The sequence below is a fragment of the Entelurus aequoreus genome, linkage group LG07 (genome assembly GCF_033978785.1).
Source record: "Entelurus aequoreus isolate RoL-2023_Sb linkage group LG07, RoL_Eaeq_v1.1, whole genome shotgun sequence".
NCBI classification, from domain to species: Eukaryota; Metazoa; Chordata; class Actinopteri; order Syngnathiformes; family Syngnathidae; genus Entelurus; species Entelurus aequoreus.
This window is the reverse complement of record NC_084737.1, coordinates 71,103,314-71,121,466: the sequence shown is the minus strand read 5'-3', so window position 1 is coordinate 71,121,466 and position 18,153 is coordinate 71,103,314. Positions and strand designations below refer to the sequence as shown.

Sequence of the window (18,153 nt, the reverse complement as noted above, 5' to 3'; positions counted from 1 at the left end):
TTTTTTGGCAACACCTTGTGGCGACAATAATCTATCAAGTCAAGCTCAAGATGCAGTAACATGAATGATCCGGACACGTTTGTTACCAAATACTTTCTAATACACTTCTGCCTCAGAGACTTTGTATGTGTAGGTAATATGCAACTATTGATACGTATATAATAAGTATCAATATGATACTATATATATATTCATACATATATATATATATATATATTGTATCATATATTATATGCTTTATATTGACACATGTGGTGTTTTAGACTGCTATATTGTTCAATTACGTATGGCTGGCTTGTGTGCTATTGTGTGCTTAGATATTCAGTGTCTGTCCATTTTGGCACAACTAAACGCTCTGCAGGGCTGCTTGTATCGGAGCGTATATGGAAAATTTTACATGACATCATCCGATTCTTGTTTTTTTTTTGCTGATATCGGACCGATATCTGAAAACATTATTGGATCTGGACACCCGCAAGTATTTTAGGCTTAGTTTAAATTCTCCAAGAAAAACAATTAATCTTGTATTCGGTGTTTATATAGAGATTTAGAGATGCAAGCTAACAGGTGGCACAAAATGACTTTTCCTTCAGAAAGTCGCAGCTTTTCTTCCTGTCACTTACACAAACCATCGACCCGGACAAATGCAGCCACCACAGGGGTGAGGTCTTAAAAAAGAGGGGTTGTCTTTTATTCAGGGTTGTCTTATATTCAGGTCAGTACGGTATTCTTGTTATAAGGGAACATGGAAATTAGATGTCAATAATTGCGCAGTGGTACCACAGCTTTGGCACGCTCCACTTTTCACATGATTCAGTTTTCATATACTCTCGATTTTTGATGCGGTCAATCAGTGCGCAAAACAAACGAGTGTGTTTGCCCGGGTATCATTCCTCTGAATCGTGTGCCAAAACAAAGTGTCTCGAAGTATTTGTATTGAGTACGACTGCAAAATGACCAAACAAAGCACTTTGATAGACAAGGTAAAAAACCACAACATTGAGTTTAAGAAATAACTCGTAGTGAAGTACAAAGAAGGCGACCACGTTCCCTCCTGCTTCGCCACTCATCGCCATCTTCGCCAACGAGCGTCTTCATCTAAGTGGAAATGATGCTAAATGTTCATCTATGCATTCTATTTCTTGTTTTCTGCATGGAAATCTATTCTATTCTCTATAAAATGTGTTTTATGTTCATAATTTTGATTATCTGCACTAGGATAAATTGAATTTGCATCATTACTTATGGTAAAAATTGCTTTGTTGTCCGTACTATTCAGTTTTTATCGGACCCTTTGTAAAGGATTACTACGAGATTTCTCTATAGAATCTCATCTCTGGTCAACAAAAGCACCATGAAGATTCTAGCGGGAACTCTCATTCAACCCTTTTTCGATTACGCATGCACCTCCTGGTACCCTAGCACCTCCAAAACCCTCAAATCTAAACTCCAAACATCCCAGAACAAGCTAGTCAGATTACTTCTAGACCTCCACCCCAGATCACACCTCACTCCTACCCACTTCTCCAAAGTGGGCTGGCTCAGGGTGGAGGACAGAGTAAAACAACTTGCACTGAGCCTAGTCCATAAAATCCGCTACACCTCCCCGATACCGAAGTACATGTCAAACTACTTCCTTGACGTAAATGACCGCCATAACCACAACACCAGGGGGAGCTCCACTAACCACGTTAAACCCAGATTCCGATCTAACAAAGGTCTTAACTCATTCTCTTTCTATGCCACATCAATATGGAATGCACTCCCAACAGGCGTAAAAGAAAGGGCATCTCTATCCTCCTTCAAAACCGCACTAAAAGAACACCTCCAGGCAACTTCAACCCTAAACTAACACCCTCCCTTCCTCATCATACCTCTTCGGATTGTAAATAATCAAATGTAAATAATCAAATGTAGACACTTTTTCTTATACTTTTTCTTATACTTTCTGATCTCTCTCTCTCTGTCCACTACTTGCTGTACATATCCTACCAAGTCAGTCCTACATTGTTCCAATGTCCATTTCTCTGATGATGCAATTGTTGATGACTGAAGTGTTGATATCAACCTAACCCCCCCCTCTATATCATACACCCCAGATTGTAAATAATGTAAATAATTCAATGTATATACTCTGATGATTATCTTGTGTGATGACTGTATTATGATAATAGTATATATCTGTATCATGAATCAATTTAAGTGGATCCCAACTTAAACAAGTTGAAAAACTTATTCGGGTGTTACCATTTAGTGGTCAATTGTACGGAATATGTACTTCACTGTGCAACCTACTAATAAAAGTTTCAATCAATCAATCAAACCGAGGTACCATTGTATAATAATAGACATGTTATGCATATTGCTCAAAACCCTAAAACTTGCCACTTTTGAAGCCAAAAACATAATATTGTTTACACATGGCAGAAATAGACCAACAATTACAGGAAAAGTTATAATTCATTCCTAAGATGAAAAAGCCACTTGATGTTGTTTGGCGCCTTTGTGTTGCACCATAAGCTCTCCCATTGTTTGGTGCCTTTCAGGACAAACTGCGGGTCAATTCAAGCACTTGTACAAACAAGCACTTTAATTTGTAGAAAACGGCTTTTGTGCTTTGTTCAGGATTGTTTTTTATACAGTAACATCATTTTCAAATGTAATAAATTGTCAGACTAGATTATTGTTCTGCACATTATTGGGAAGGGTGTGGTTATGCTGTCAATGACCAGCCGAAATGATGGAATAGGGAAAATGACAGAAACTGTTACATTGTCTTTTTTCACTGGCTTTCTGTTCCTGGCATACCTGTGACACACACACACATTCAAACATCATCAATGCAGCACACAAGTGTTTTGTATCAGGCGATGGTGTAGTCACTCTCACGAGGAAAGTTGAAATATTTGAGCAGAAATGATGATCTAAGCCCTTCTGGGAAAGTGAGATCATCAAACTCGCTCCTTCGGGTCCAAGACATCTCAGCCTGTTGGGTTTCATCAAAGGATGACTCAGGAGCAAAAACCAAAGATCTTTTTTTTTTTTTCCGAACGGCACTGTTCTCCAACCGTGTGTGAAATGACATCACAGGTAGCGTTCTGTTTACACAGGTGCCAATAAAGTTGTTTGGGCTCTTTTTAAATATTGGATTGTTTACATAATTGCAAATGCTGGGAAAATGTTGTTGAGCAATGAGCTAATTTTAGTGTTTTGCAGATTTCAGTACAGAGGTCTGAGTGTACCGGGCTACAGCCGGATGTCTAATATTCGAGGTCTCGGTGTTTATACGTGCAAAACAACAGCTGGCACCCTAGGACTTCTAACCAAGCAAGTCAGAGCTTTTATTTCCCCATCTATCACTCGAACACACCCAACCTCTCTCAAAGTTTAGACAGGTTAGCTGAACTGATTCTTTTTACGAGACCACATTGTATAGTAACTTGTTGGTATGGACCAAATTCAATCGGGAAAATATCTGATTTTTTTGTTGTTACAGTTTGAACCAAGCCTAGAAATTCTATTTACAGTGGTCATTTATACGGGATATAGTTAACTTACATCTGGATAAACAAAATGGCACCAACTGAATATTGGAGACTTAAAAATACTTTTTAAAACAGAGAGGCGGTTTTTAAACACATTTCAAACATTTGTTTGAAATGTGGGCGTATGTCTGTACAAAGTTACATATCACCAACTACTGGTCTGGCATGCACATCGCAGCGTTTTTAGCAGGTCTGCATAATCATTAGATTTTTGACAATGTTCAATAAGAGTAAAAACTTCTGTTCATTACTTGCCGGAAACAATTTTAAGTTGAGACAAAGTACTCACGAATATTTTCCCATCCTCCTCACAACAGCAACCACCACGGCGCCGACAATGATCACGGCCAACAAGGCACCAATCACGATGCCGACCACCTGACCAGAGCTCAGGCCTTCTACAGGACAGGAAAGTAAAATATTAGCATATCAAATCATTTATATGTTTGTGTTTGTATCAGTTTATTCCTCACCTGCTGCTTCGTCTTCTACAATCACTTCATCGCCCGTGTTGGTCTGGCTAGCTTCCGTCCACTGAGGGCTGACCACGGCAGGCTCAGTTGGCACATCGGTCTCCACAGCAGGGGGCTCAGTGCTAAGGGGCTCAGGTTCTGCAGTTGCAGCGGGAGCAGGGGTTTCGGTCTCCTCCTCGCCGTTGGTTGTAACCTGAGGTGAAGGCGCCTCCGTCACGGTGTCTGTCGTCACTTGTTGTTCGGCTGTTGGCGGCTCAGTCGTAGGGGGACCGGTGACCACTTCATGATCCTTGCTGGCTTCCGTGGCCTCCGAGGTGACGTCTGCTACTGAGTCAGTTGCAAAAATGCCACGCTCTGTTGGGAGGGCGGTGGGACCTACAAGGGAACATTCAGACACAGGTCACATGTATGTTGTGGGATGGATAGATGCATGGATGGATGGATAGATGATTGAGGGATGCGTGCATGGATGTATGAATAGATGGGTGGGTGAATGGCTGAATGGATGGATGGGGGATGCATGCGTGGATGTATGAATGGATGGGTGGGTGGGTGAATGGGTGCATGGCTGCATGGGTGGATGCATGGATGAATATATGGGTTGGTGGATGGATGATGGATGGGTGGGTGAATGGTTGCATGACTGCATGGGTGGATGGATGAATGGATGGATGAATAGATGGATACATGGATGGGTAGGTGGATGGCTAGGTGAATGTATACATAGTTGGGTGGGTGGATGTATGGATGATGATGATGGGTAGATGGATGCATGTATGGATGGATGATGGATAGATGGATGGGTGGATAAATGGATGGGTAAGGGGATGGCTAGGTAAATGGATACATAGTTGGGTGGGTGAATGGATAGATTAATGGATGATGATGGGTAGATAGATGCATATATCGATGGATGGGTGGATGATGATGATGATGGTAGATAGATGCATGGATGGATGAATGAATGGATGATGATGGATGGATGGATGGATGGATGGTTGGATGGATGGATGGATGGATGGATGGATGGATGGGTGGGTGGGTGGATGCTAGGTGAATGGATACATAGTTGGGTGGGTGGATGGATGATGATGATGGGTAGATAGATGCATGGATGGATAGATAGATGGGTGGATGGATGCATAGGTGGTTGGGTAAATGAATGGATGGATGATAGATGGATGAATAAATTGTGAATGGATGTATGCATGGATTGATAAATGGTTGCTTGGATGATAGATGGGTGGGTGGATAGGTGAATGGATAGATGGATGCATGGATGAATAGATGGATGGATGGATGGATGAATGAATGGATGGGTGGGTGGATGGCTAGGTGAATGGATACACAGTTGGGTGGGTGGATGGATGAATGGATGATGATGGGTAGATAGATGCATATATGGATGATGGATAATGGATGGATGGGTGGCTGTATGGATGGATAGATGTATGGATGGATGGATGGATAGATGGCTAGGTGAATGGATACATGGTTGGGTGGGTGGATGGATGGATGAATGAATGATGATGATGATGATGGGTACATAAATGCATGGATGGATAGATGGAAGGGTGGGTGGATACATAGGTGGTGGTATAAATGAATGGATGGATGATACATGGATGAATTAAATCATGGATGATGGATGCATGGATTGATAAATGATTGCTTGAGTGGATGGATAGGTGAATGGATAGATGGATGCATGGATACATGGAAGGATGGACAGATGCATGGATGGATGGATGAATGCATGGATGCATAGATGCACGGGTGGGTGAGTGAATGTATGGATGGATGGGTGAATGATAATGGATGGATAAATGGATGCATGAATACATGGATGAGTGGGTGGGTGGGTGAGTGGGTGATACATGGATAGTACATTTCTATAGACATTTGTTTTCTAAAGAAATCTCTGGTTTTATATTTTGAAATACGATACTTACTGTATATAATTACATTTTGCAATCAGTGCAATCCATAACAAACCAAAAAGAGAAATGACTACAAATCAGATAAGGAAAGTGAATATATACCGCAGGACTCACAGTAAGTGGGGGTGCAACACACCACTGACTCCCTCTAATTTGCCAAACCTTTTGAAACCACATCTGCTGGAAAGAATGTAACTTAATAATTTTTGAGCCAGACTCTCAATTTCCTGTATTGATTGCAGTTGTCCAAGTGTGAGTCACAAAATAAAACCATATCATTGTTTATACTTGTTTCATATGTTCCCAAAGTGGCCCCTAAAAGTAGGACTCACAACACCAATGCCGTTGTATGGCGGGAAAAACACATCACGGCTAATTACCGAGGTCACAAGTCAAGCAACCCACTGTAGGCCCGGTAAATCTTTGGGTAACCCGAGTGGTGTCGCTCCCAGACCTTACATACCACTCTTCTCCTCTTTCTGCACTCATGGACGGCTTGGGCCTCCTATGTGAATGTAATCATTGTTGCACCAGGCCGCCATCATGGCTGACTGCTTCGTGCTCGTTGGCCTGCGCTCACACACCAAAGTCTCAAGCCTCTCAGCGCACAAACTGCATGAGTGCTGACGACAAATAGCATCAATGTGAAATAAGTCAAAGCTGCGAATGATGAGATAGTGAAGTGATGTCACTCTCTCACTGCACTCGTCCTCCAAGCCACAAAAGCTGCCACCGCACCCCGTGACCTCATAAAGGCTTCATCCTCGAGCAATCCCTCCATCCTGTCTTTACGGCCATGTGCGTCCTTACAGGCCACATCCTATGCCTCATTTCCTGCAGGATGGGGCTGCTACTGCACGAGTTGATGAGTGAGGAGAGTGCGGGAAGCCTTGTTAAACATGTGGAATTGTTCAAAGGACAATCCACAACTGGATGATTCAAGCTTGGGAGCGAAAGAGAGCAGAGTCTGTAATTTCAGGGTTAATCAAATTAACTTTTTTTTAGGAATTTTCTGCCATGTTTTCAGTGTGTTTGGATGCAGTAGATTGTTTATTGTTGATTGTTTATTGAGGATCCCCATTAGCTGACGCACAAACGCCAGGCTAGTCTTCCTGGGGTCCTTTTCAAAAGTTCAAAGTAAAATAATAATACACAGATCCAGTTACAAAACATACACAAATCAAGTTACAAATAAAAGAAAGGAAAAAGGAACAGAAAAAGCAAATTCTCAAAATAATAAAACAAAACAACAGTACACAGATACAGTTACAGAACATACGCAGATACAGTTACAATAAAAGAAAGGAAAAAGGAAAAGAAAAAGAACATTCTCAAAATTATAAAAATAACCGTACACAGATCCAGGTACAGAACATACGCAAATCCAGTTACAATAAAAGCAAGGAAAAAGAGAAAGAAAAAAAAAGTTGTCAAACTACTGATAACATGAAAAATTAACTCTTAAGTCTAAAAAGTGACTTTGCATGTTTCTTAAAAGCTTTTTTTGACTGGGAATAGTCCTAATTGTCAATACGTGGACTGTGGTTTGTTCGTTTTCCCCGAGATGCAAGTAAAGTTGGAGTGGACATGGCGTGAAGGTAAAGACATGTTTATTTAAACACTAACAAACTACAAAAAGGGGTTCAAACAAAAGGCGCGCTCACAGGCGGAGATAAACTTGGCTAAGAAAACAAAAACTTGCACAAAGGCAGAAACTATGAACATGAAGCAAAACTCGCTAACTGTGACATGAAAAAAACAAACTTACGTGGCATGGCATGAAGCATAACTATGAACAGGCATGAGTATCAGAAGTAAACAGAGTTAGCATGGGTGTCAAGGAGGTATCAGAGTTAACAGAGTTAATGTCGCCAGGCTGACTTCCTGGCAACTATCTGTTTAAATAATACAGACATGATTGACAACAGGTGCGCGAGTGCAAAACGTGAAACAGGTGAAACTAATGGGTTGCTATGGTAACAAAACAAACAAGAGTGCACAAAGAGTCCAAAAACCAAACTGAACATAACCAAAACAAAACATGATTACACAGACATGACACTAATATTTGAATGAAGAGTATTCCATTATGAAATGCCTCTGTATACAACAGTGCTTTTCATTGAATTAGTTCTTGGTCGTGGTAATGCAAGTAGACCTTGAGTTGAAGCTCTGGTACTGTAGTGGTGAACATCAGTATTATAACCAATCTGCTTAAAAAGAGCTGCAGGGTACCTGTTATGAATAATGTTTAGAATAAATAACAATAAACTGCTGGATAATCTATGAATAACCTTCAACCATCCGAGACAAGAATGCATACGGTCCACACTCGATCTATAAGAACAGTCAAGAGTAAGTCTAGCTGCCCTATTTTGAGCTGTTTGTAATTTTGTAAGCTCAACCTTGGGCGCAGAAGCCCAAATAACTGAACAATAATCCAGATGACACAACACCAATGTTTGTACTACCTGTCTACGAATTGCAAGTGTTACATACGTAGCACATTTCCTAACAGCAGCGATTCTTCTACCCATTTTAGCGACAATCTGATTGATATATTCGAACCACGAAAGTGCACTACTAAGTGTAACGCCCAAAAGTCTAACTTCATCCTCTTGTTTGATTAATTGTCCTAAAATCTGTAAATTAAGTATAGGATTTTTTTTGCCAGACTATGTCGTGAACCAAAGACAATACCTTTTGTTTTTAAAATGTTTAAAACCAGTCTATTACTTATAAGCCACTCAGTAACAGCATCTAAGTCCTTTGAGAGGACAGACTGAAGTTATCCTATTGAAGATGCAGAATGATATAATGGGGTGTCATCAGCATACAGTACCAAACTGGATGTTTGAGTCACAAGAGGAAGATCGTTTGTAAAAATTGAAAATAGAAGTGGTCCCAAACAACTGCCTTGCTGCACACCACAGCTTGAACCATAGCTGTTCGATAGCGTACCATTTAAATACACAGGTTGAGTTCTGTCAGATAAATAACTCTCAAACCAAGAGACAGCCATGGAACCAAAACCGTAACATTTCAATTTATCAATCAACAATTTATGATCTATTGCAGGGGTCACCAACGCGGTGCCCGCGGGCACCTGGTAGCCCGTAAGGACCAGATGAGTAGCCCGCTGGCCTGTTCTAAAAATAGCTCAAATAGCAGCACTTACCAGTGAGCTGCCTCTATTTTTTTTAAATTGTATTTATTTACTAGCAAGCTGGTCTCGCTTTGCCCGACATTTTTAATTCTAAGAGAGACAAAACTCAAATAGAATTTGAAAATCCAAGAAAATATTTTAAAGACTTGGTCTTCACTTGTTTAAATAAATTCATTATTTTTTTACTTTGCTCCTTATAACTTTCAGAAAGACAATTTTAGAGAAAAAAATCCAACCTTAAAAATTATTTTAGGATTTTTAAACACATATACCTATTTACCTTTTAATTTCCTTCCTCTTCTTTCCTGACAATTTAAATCAATGTTCAAGTAAATTTATTTTTTTTATTGTAAAAAATAATAAATACATTTTAATTTAATTCTTCATTTTAGCTTCTGTTTTTTCGACGAAGAATATTTGTGAAATATTTCTTCAAACTTATTATGATTAAAATTCAAAAAAATTATTCTGGCAAATCTAGAAAATCTGTAGAATCAAATTTAAATCTTATTTCAAAGCCTTTTGAATTTATTTTAAAATTTTTGTTCTGGAAAATCTAGAAGAAATAATGATTTGTCTTTGTTAGAAATATAGTTTGGTCCAATTTGTTATACATTCTAACAAAGTGCAGATTGGATTTTAAAATATTTAAAACATGTCATCAAAATTCTAAAATTAATCTTAATCAGGAAAAATTACTAATGATGTTCCATAAATTATTTTTTTAATTTTTTCAAAAAGATTCGAATTAGCTAGTTTTTCTCTTCTTTTTTTCGGTTGAATTTTGAATTTTAGAGAGTCGAAATTGAAGATAAACTATGTTTCAAAATTTAATTGTAATTTTTTTCGTGTTTTCTCCTCTTTTAAACCGTTCAATTAAGTGTAAATATCATTAATTATTAATAATAACATAGAGTTAAAGGTAAATTGAGCAAATTGGCTATTTCTGGCAATTTATTTAAGTGTGTATCAAACTGGTAGCCCTTCGCATAAATCAGTACCCAAAAAGTAGCTCTTGGTTTCAAAAAGGTTGGTGACCCCTGGTCTATTGCCTTGCTTCTATTGCTGATAGATATTGTAAATGTAAAACTTAATAAAAAAAAATTGTTTTCCTTTATTGTACGGTGCTCTGAAAAGGTAGCGGCCATTAATAAAATCAATCATTATCATTACTACAATGTTTTAGTAATAAGTAATCGAGCCACACTGAAAAGCTAAAAAAAACAAACAAAAAAAACCACCACACTATGGGAATGAAGTTTATATTTTAATTGTGTGTTCAAAAAGTTGCAATATTACAGGAATTAAGTCATAAATATACCACAATAAAGTTGTGTTCCTAAAAGGAAAATAAATTAAAGGTTATTTTAAAAAAAATAGGTTTGTAATATTAACATCATAAATGCATCGCTTCCATTAGGAGAAAAAAAACCTACAAATTACATTGACTGAAATCACCAACTAGTTAGCTATGTTTGAATATTATTTATTTTACAATTATTTAATAATGATATAGGGTGAAAATAGAACAGAATTCCTCCAGAAGGACATCAACTGCTGGTTTCAGGTGTTACAGGTGGCGTGGTTAGGTTGGTGGAGCAGCCGTGACAGCAACTTAAGGGTTCCCGGTTCGATCCCCGCTTCCACCATCCTAGTCCCTGCCGTTGTGTCCTTGGGCAAGATACTTTACCCACCTACTCCCAGTGCCACCCACACTGATTCAAATGTAACTTAGATAATGGGTTTAACTATGTAAAGCGCTTTGAGTCACTAGAGCAGGGGTCCCCAAACTACGGCCCGCGGGCCGGATCCGGCCCCCCAGGATCCAAAATCTGGCCCACGTGAAGTCCCAAGTTAAATTTTTTTTTTTTTAAACCTTTCATTTTTAATCCATTTTCTACCGCTTGTTACTCTCTGTGTCTCCTAGCCGCTCAGGCATCGATAATGTGACAAGGTTAAATGTTGATGAACATCAATGTCAATTGATGTTAAATGACAAAACTGATTAACTCGCTGGAATATAAAGCCAATGTATATATGTGTGTATATATATATATATGTATATATATATATATATATATATATATATATATATATATATATATATATATATATATATATATATATATATATATATATATATGTACAGCCCGGCCCCCGGCCAAATTTTTTTAACCCAATGCGGCCCCCGAGTCAAAAAGTTTGGGGACCCCTGCACTAGAGAAAAGCGCTATATAAATGTAATTCACTTCACTAATTCACAGTTAGTGTGTTGTGGATTTTCTCACGGTAGGGCTTTGATATTAATAGTATATTGTATGACTAAAACATATAATACAAATCAAAATAAAATCAATAATAAAAACTAAAGATTGTGATATTTTCACTTCAAAATTACAATGAATTGATACACTCGCATCATAATCCTTTAAAAAAATTGTATTTACATTTTTAAAACAAAAAATATAACACGCTTATAGGATGTTATCTTCTTAACTTAATTCTTTATTTTTTTTAATTTTTACATTCACTATTCTATGCACTCGTACACCTTACCGTGACATGTTTATCAATTAATCAGCCTAATGCATGTGACTGGCATATATCATTTACCCATAGGGCAGTTATGTTGGAGCCCCGTGAACTCTGCCTAGCAACAAGCAGTTGAACAACGCAAGCAGTTCTGTTCATTTACTTTTTGTGGGTTTAAGCACATCCATTGTCCGATTTCCATTTATTAGCTTTCCACGTGAAGGCTAACTTAGAGTTAAAGAAAAGGAGCCTCCCTTTATGAATCTAGCAGCTGCATGAAGACATGTATTTATCCTTGTGTCTGTCATCAAGGTCTGCACTATAAAGCTCAACCTCATCATTTCCCCTCAATAACCCGAGTTCCATCCCGCCATGTTCAACATCCTCGCCACCACAACTGAAAGCTTCAACGCCGCATCCAAATCAAGGATTACGGAAAATTACGGACTAGACCTAACTTTTCCACTGAAAAAAAAAAAGTTGGCCTGACTTGACTTCTTCTCAATGGAAAGTGGGGGAAAAAAACAACACTTCACTCTCTTACTGAACACTCTCTAGTCAATTCTCTCTTGTCAATGCTGTGAGTGCTTGAAATAAGTGAGTCCGGAGGTCGGCGGCTCTTTAGCGCCAAACTAGTGGCTCAAAAATGTATGCAAATGGAAAAATATATTTTTTGTTTTAATATGGTTTCTGTAGGAGGAAAAACATGACACACACTTTTCTAATTGTTAGAAATCCCACTTTTTATATTAAACATGCTTCACTGATGAGAGTATTTGGTGAGCGCTGTTTTGTCCTGCTAATTTTGGTGGTCCTAGAACTCACCGTAGTTTGTTTACTTTCTCCAACGCTGCCACAGAAAGACGTGTTTTGTGCCAATACTTTATCCAATTTTGTCCACCAATTGTTTTGTGCTGTGCGTGAATGCACAATAGTGAGCGTTGTTGATGTTATTGGTTTGGGTGGTGTGCTAATCAGGCATGTTTGGTCAGTGCATGAGTGCAAGCTAATCAATGCTAACATGCTATTTTGGCTAGCTGTATCATTATGACTTGTTTGTAGGTATATTTGAGCTCATTTAATGTCCTTTACTTATGTCCTCTTTGTATATAATTTAGTTTTGCATGTCTCATGACACATTATCTGTATAAAATAATAATAGTTGTTTGTTTGCCGTTATAGACACCAGCAAACGTTAACCAGCTTGCAAAGATTGTGCCGCCCTAGTGGCTCCCTGGAACATTTTTAAAAAAGGATTGAAAATGGAAAAAGATGGGAGGAAAATAATGTTTTTGTTTTACTATGTTTTTTGTTTGATGACAAACATGACACAAACCTTCCCAATTGTTAGAAAGCCCACTGTTTGATATGTTTGTGTGTATGCTTCACTGATGAGAGTATTTGGTGAACCTTGTTTTGTACTACTAATTTCTGCGGTTCTTGAACCCACCACAGTGTGGACTGTGACGCAACAGTTTGTTTACATGTCAAATCTTCCACTCCTTCTTTGTCTCATTTTGTCCACCAAACGTTTCATGCTGCGCGTGAATGCACAAAGGTGCGCTTTGTTGATGTTATTGACTTGTTGGAGTGCTAATCAGGCATATTTGGTCAGTGCATGACGGCAAGCTAATCAATGCTAACATGCTATTTAGGCTAGCTGTATGTACATATTGCATCATCATGCCTCATTTGTAGGTATATTTGAAGTCATTTAATATCCTTTACTTTTATCCTCTTTGTATATAATTTACTTTTAAATGTCTCATGACACATTATCTTTATGTAATATTGGCTGCATTTCAGACAGTTGTTTGTGTGCCATGTTGTTCCAGACCACAGCAATACCTATACCTTTGGCCATTAAAAGCCAGTAATTTCCAGGAGTTATCTCACCTTCTGAGTAGCCTCTGATTTACTCATGGTTTCTAATGTGTAGAATAAATATCGCATTTCAACATTTCTGTCAACGAAGATTTGCTTCAGCCTGCGACACATAGTCATGTTGATAGTAGGCTAATATGACTAACATAGACACTTACGTCATGTGTTGCCTTCATTTTAAGACTTATATACGGCTTTTCATTTTTTGCAGCTACACACAGATTCCTTTTTTGGTCCAATATGGCTCTTTCAACGTTTTGGGTTGCCGACCCCTGAACTAGAAGAAGACAGCCTGACGTTTCCTTTAACTTGGACACACACATCTGTACTTTTGGCCATTCTAAGCCAGTAACTCCCAGGGGTTCTCTCTCCCTGTGAGAAGCCTCCGTTGTAAAAATGTGTAGAATAAATATTAGATTTCAACATTTCTGTCAACAAGGATTTGCGTCAGCCTGCGACACACAGTCATTTTGATAGTAGGCTATTATAGCTAATATAGACACTTACGTCACGTGTTGTCTTCATTATAACACTTATATAAGGCTTTTAAAGGCCTACTGAAACCCACTACTACCGACCACGCAGTCTGATAGTTTATATATCAATGATGAAATCTTAACATTGCAACACATGCCAATACGGCCGGGTTAGATTAGTAAAGTGCAATTTTAAATTTCCCGTGAAATATCCTGCTGAAAACATCTCGGTATGATGACGTTTGCGCGTGACGTCACGGATTGTAGCGGACATTTTGGGACAGCATTGTGGCCAGCTATTAAGTCGTCTGTTTTCATCGCAAAATTCCACAGTATTCTGGACATCTGTGTTGGTGAATCTTTCGCAATTTGTTTAATGAACAATGGAGACAGCAAAGAAGAAAGCTGTAGGTGGGAAGCGGTGTATTAGCGGGGGGCTGCAGCAACACAAACACGTAGCCGGTGTTTCATTGTTTACATTCCCGAAAGATGACAGTCAAGCTTTACCATTGGCCTGTGGAGAACTGGGACAACAGAGACTCTTACCAGGAGGACTTTGAGTTGGATACGCGGTACCGTGAGTACGCAGCTACGGCTTCCAAACATTTGATCGCTTGCCCGTACGTGCGTGCCGCTATGTGCATGTCACGTACGTAACTTCGGGGACTTTGGGGAAATATATGTGCTGTATGAACTTTGGGGAGGTGAACGGTACTTTGGGCTGTGGGATTGAGTGTGTTGTGCGGGTGTTTGATTTGTATTGGCGGGCTATATGGACGGGAGGGGGGAGGTGTTTGTTATGCGGGATTCATTTGTGGCATATTAAATATAAGCCTGGTTGTGTTGTGGCTAATAGAGTATATATATGTCTTGTGTTTATTTACTGTTTTAGTCATTCCCAGTTGAATATCAGGTCCCACCCGCCTCTCACAGCATCTTCCCTATCTGAATCGCTTCCACTGCCTTTTAGTCCTTCACTCTCACTTTCCTCATCCACAAATCTTTCATCCTCGCTCAAATTAATGGGGAAATCGTCGCTTTCTCGGTCCGAATCGCTCTCGCTGCTGGTGGCCATGATTGAAAACAATGTGCAGATGTGAGGAGCTCCGCAACCTGTGACGTCACGCTACTTCCGGTACAGGCAAGGCTTTTTTATCAGCGACCAAAAGTTGCAAACTTTATCGTCGATGTTGTCTACTAAATCCTTTTAGCAAAAATATGGCAATATCGCGAAATGATCAAGTATGACACATAGAATGGACCTGCTATCCCCGTTTAAATAAGAAAATCGCATTTCAGTAGGCCTTTAAAGTCATTTTGATAGTGGGCTATTATAGCTAATATAGACACTTACATCATGTGTCGCCTTCATTATAACACCATTTTTTGCGGCTCCTGACAGACTTGTTTTTTGTATTTTTGGTCCAATATGACGCCTGCAACATTCTGGGTTGCCGACCCCCGGTCTAGCCTGACAAGAGCTGCTGCTGCTGCAACAGGCGGTAAATGCACCCAAGCATTTGTTCCTGTCGCGGTAAAGAATTGAACAGGAAAAAGGGGGGGAGGCCGAGACTGTTTGTTTGGAATGTCTGTAAGCAATGATAAAATGTCCTTACACTACACTCACTCGCTAACAATCGCTTCATTATGTGCCCCGTTCCCACAATTAGCTCAGAGTGGTGTTTCCTCCCCAGTGCGGGGGGCTGCGTCAATGGTGCATATATCCCCTCCTCTACCCTGCGCGAGTCCCTCAGGATTGCTAAAAACTGCATAGATGTTTAGCGGGTTCCAGCCTGCTCAACACAACACGGGTTCAGCGGCGACCGTGCATATTCTATACCAGAGGTGTCCAAAGTGCGGCCCGGGGGCCATTTGCGCCCCGCAGCTAAACGTTTACCGGCCCCCCACACATTCTGCAAAAATTGCAAAATTGATAGTATTGCAAAAAGTAAAAAAAAAAACATTTTAAAACAGTGGAATGAGGTGAAATCTAACGAGAAAAAGTTGCAATGTTGACACAAAGCTGCCATGCAGGCTGTTTTTTTCTTTTGTCTTTGTTTATTTTTATTTTTTTTGCCAATGCTCGAGAAAAAAAAAAAAAAAAAAGACAAAAAATCTATGTTACAATGAATTATTACTTAAAAAAATGTCAGTTTAAAATGTTTTATGTGGACAAAATATTGCATATATTGTGTGGTTGCCATATAAAAACATCAACGTTTTATTTGACAAAAGAGCATAAAACAAACAAAATATTAGTTCAAACGTACAATCGACAGATATATCTGAAGTTGATCTTGTAATTTAAGTGTGAAAAGTAAAAAAAAAACGAATAAAAATGTATCACTTAATGAGTGAGAGACCTTTTGGATCCCAAATATATTTAGTGGGATTTTATTTAACTTTTCACTGTGATTACTCAAAAATATTAAAGAATTCAAATCAATGGTGTCCTGCATTATTGATCTTTTAGGGCTGTAATTACTAAATACTGCATATTTCAGTTTTACTATAAAAAATAAAGTTGTCTTTGACAGAAAAGGCATAAAACCTGTTTTTTTATTACTTGATATCAACCTGAAGTTGATATAGAGATATACTGTAAAAAATAATAATAATTTGACTTATTTTTTTATCATTTTAATGACTGAGACCCTTGACCCTTGATTGGTCCCCGGGAGCACTAAAGGTTAAAAAAAAAAAATCTATATATTTTGTTATGGTTTGAAAATGAAAAATATCAAAATGGCCCCCGTATGCTTAAATTTTTCCGTGTGTGGCCCTCAGTGGAAAAAGTTTGAACACCCCTGTTCTATACGTATTGCATCATGTGACCACACAGTCTCAGCAGGAGGCCTTAAAATACTCTCGCCAAACGAGCACATGGAGCAGCCATGAGTGGGCTAAGAATGTCGCCCTGTGATTGACAGGCCGCAGGTTTGAGTTCCCTGAGCAGCTATAAAGCTCTCACTACTCCGTGTTTGTTTATGACAAAGAATGATCGTACTCTTAACAAGAACCATATGCATCTCTAAATCGAACTCTCAAAATGTCGATCTAAACTTGCAAAGCAACAGGTGGCGGCCAACAACTGCTCTCCAGAGCTTTTCTTTTTGTCACTCACACGCACGAGATCAATGAAGCAGCTTTTCTTGTATAGCAACCTGCTACCAGTTGCTATTTCACTAATATTGAAAATGTGATCTCCAATGGTACCTCGACTTAAGAGTAGAAATGTCCGATAATGGCTTTTTTGCCGATATCGGATATTGTCCAACTCTTAATTACCGATTCCGATATCAACCGATACCGATATATACAGTCATGGAATTAACACATTATTATGCCTAGTTTTGTTGTGATGCCCCGCTGGATGCACTAAACTAGGGGTGCCCAAAGTGCGGCCCGGGGGCCATTTGCGGCCCGCGGGTAATTTTTTAACGGCCCCACGGCACATTCTAAAAATACGATGAAAAAAAAAAAAAAAACATAAAAACTGGTATAAAAGAGCAAACAGGTGAAATGTAACAAGAAAATGTTGCATTATTTACTCTAATAACACAAAGCTGCCATGCAGGCTGTTTCTTTTTTTAAAAAATAATAATGAATCAAAATCAATGTCATTATGAATTATTGACCTATTCAAGGCTCCATTTACTTCACATTAAATATTCCACTTTGAGATATTTTGGGGGGAAAATGTTGCATATTTTTTGGTTGCCATTTAAAAAACAAAGTTTTTTTTAAAGAAGGGCCTAAAACGAACAAACAAAAAACATAAACAACAATAAAACTTATAATTGACGGATAGATCTGAAGTTGATCTTGAGACTATTGTGGTAAAAGTAAAAAAAAATGTTGGATTTATTTTTTTAAACTTTACTGAGCAGTACCCTTTTGGATCCCCAATAATTTTAGTGGGACTTTTTTTTTTTTTAAGTGTTATTGCTCAAAAAAATAATGAATTAAAATCAATGTTGTTATGAGTTATTGACCTTTTTAAGACTCCAATTATTATATAATCTCAAATATTATTAATATTTTATTGGGGGAAAATATTGCATATTTTATGTTTTTTTCCATAAAAAAACAGGGTTTTCCTTGACAAAAATGGCATACAACTTAAATCTTTAAAAG

General features: G+C 38.6%; 1 protein-coding gene across 2 annotated transcripts in view; it reads right to left on the bottom strand.

Moving 5' to 3' along the window:
• si:ch211-156j16.1 (uncharacterized protein LOC564557 homolog) overlaps window positions 1-18,153 on the bottom strand; it is a 44,642-nt gene that overhangs the window by 6,251 nt on the left and 20,238 nt on the right. For both annotated transcript variants that reach the window (XM_062054419.1, XM_062054420.1), the window contains exons 2-3: window positions 4,019-4,393; window positions 3,835-3,943 (exon numbers count right to left, since the gene is read on the bottom strand). In XM_062054419.1, coding sequence (XP_061910403.1) covers window positions 3,835-3,943; window positions 4,019-4,393 — 484 coding nt within the window. The remainder of the gene's footprint in view (window positions 1-3,834; window positions 3,944-4,018; window positions 4,394-18,153) is intronic.